The sequence below is a fragment of the Octodon degus genome, unplaced genomic scaffold (assembly GCF_000260255.1).
Source record: "Octodon degus isolate 3935 unplaced genomic scaffold, OctDeg1.0 scaffold00141, whole genome shotgun sequence".
NCBI classification, from domain to species: Eukaryota; Metazoa; Chordata; class Mammalia; order Rodentia; family Octodontidae; genus Octodon; species Octodon degus.
Genome location: NW_004524717.1, coordinates 6,836,133 through 6,836,981, shown reverse-complemented (window position 1 = coordinate 6,836,981; position 849 = coordinate 6,836,133). Strand labels below are relative to the sequence as shown.

The 849-nt window shown below is 37.2% G+C and overlaps 1 protein-coding gene across 1 annotated transcript in view; it reads right to left on the bottom strand.

Moving 5' to 3' along the window:
- Rasef (RAS and EF-hand domain containing) overlaps positions 1-849 on the bottom strand; it is a 58,478-nt gene that overhangs the window by 27,060 nt on the left and 30,569 nt on the right. The window contains exons 5-6 of the mRNA XM_023701837.1: positions 190-305; positions 45-54 (exon numbers count right to left, since the gene is read on the bottom strand). Coding sequence (XP_023557605.1) covers positions 45-54; positions 190-305 — 126 coding nt within the window. The remainder of the gene's footprint in view (positions 1-44; positions 55-189; positions 306-849) is intronic.

Below are 849 nucleotides of genomic sequence, written 5' to 3'. Positions count from 1 at the left end.
AGATAGAGACAGATTCAGAGACAGAGAGACAGAGACAGAAACACTGGAGGAAATCTGACAATGAAGGCACAATGTTCAGTTAGCAAAGCTAAGTAATATCCATTTATTATTGCACTGGCAAGCTTCATTCCCTGAGCACCTAAATAATTATTTCACTCAAACTAGAAAACAAAATGCAAAGTTTCATACCTTGTAGAATTCAGACTGTTGTCAGCATAATCATTTCTTAGAGCACTGAGTTTGCTCTGAAGAAAGGCTATGCTTGTCTGGGCTTCTAAAAGCTCTTTCTTCAGTTTCTCATTTTCCTAATAAAAAGGAAGAGTGAAGGGCATTAGATTAAGTTTCATGCTTCTGGAAGAAAGCAGTGTGGTATAACTGTCACACACATCACTCCTGACTGTTTCTACTCTCTCAGTCTTTCTGTTCAAATAACTAATTATCCATCCAAGGTAATATGAATGCTTTATTTGCTTTTGAAATCTTAATCTTCAGAGCTGCTCTTCAAATTTTTACTGCTTGATATTGTTTACCAGTCTACAGCGGTCAAGTTTACCATGTTGTACCTTAAGTGGTCACTCGTGGACTGAGTAAACATAGGAAAACCTGCCTAACTTCATGACAGCTATAAATTAAAGACCAGAATTTTGTGAGATTCACTGTACTTTATCGGTGGGCACATGGGCCACATTTTACACTGTGGCCCAACATTTACAGTGTGGCCCAACATTTTTAAGTTGTATGCTTAAAAATAGACCAGTGTGGCTAGTAAATGTCTAATTTCCTTACAACAATTATTGGAGGGTTCTAGTGTAAGATAGACTTTATCTATCTTAGGGATTTTTCCCTTCC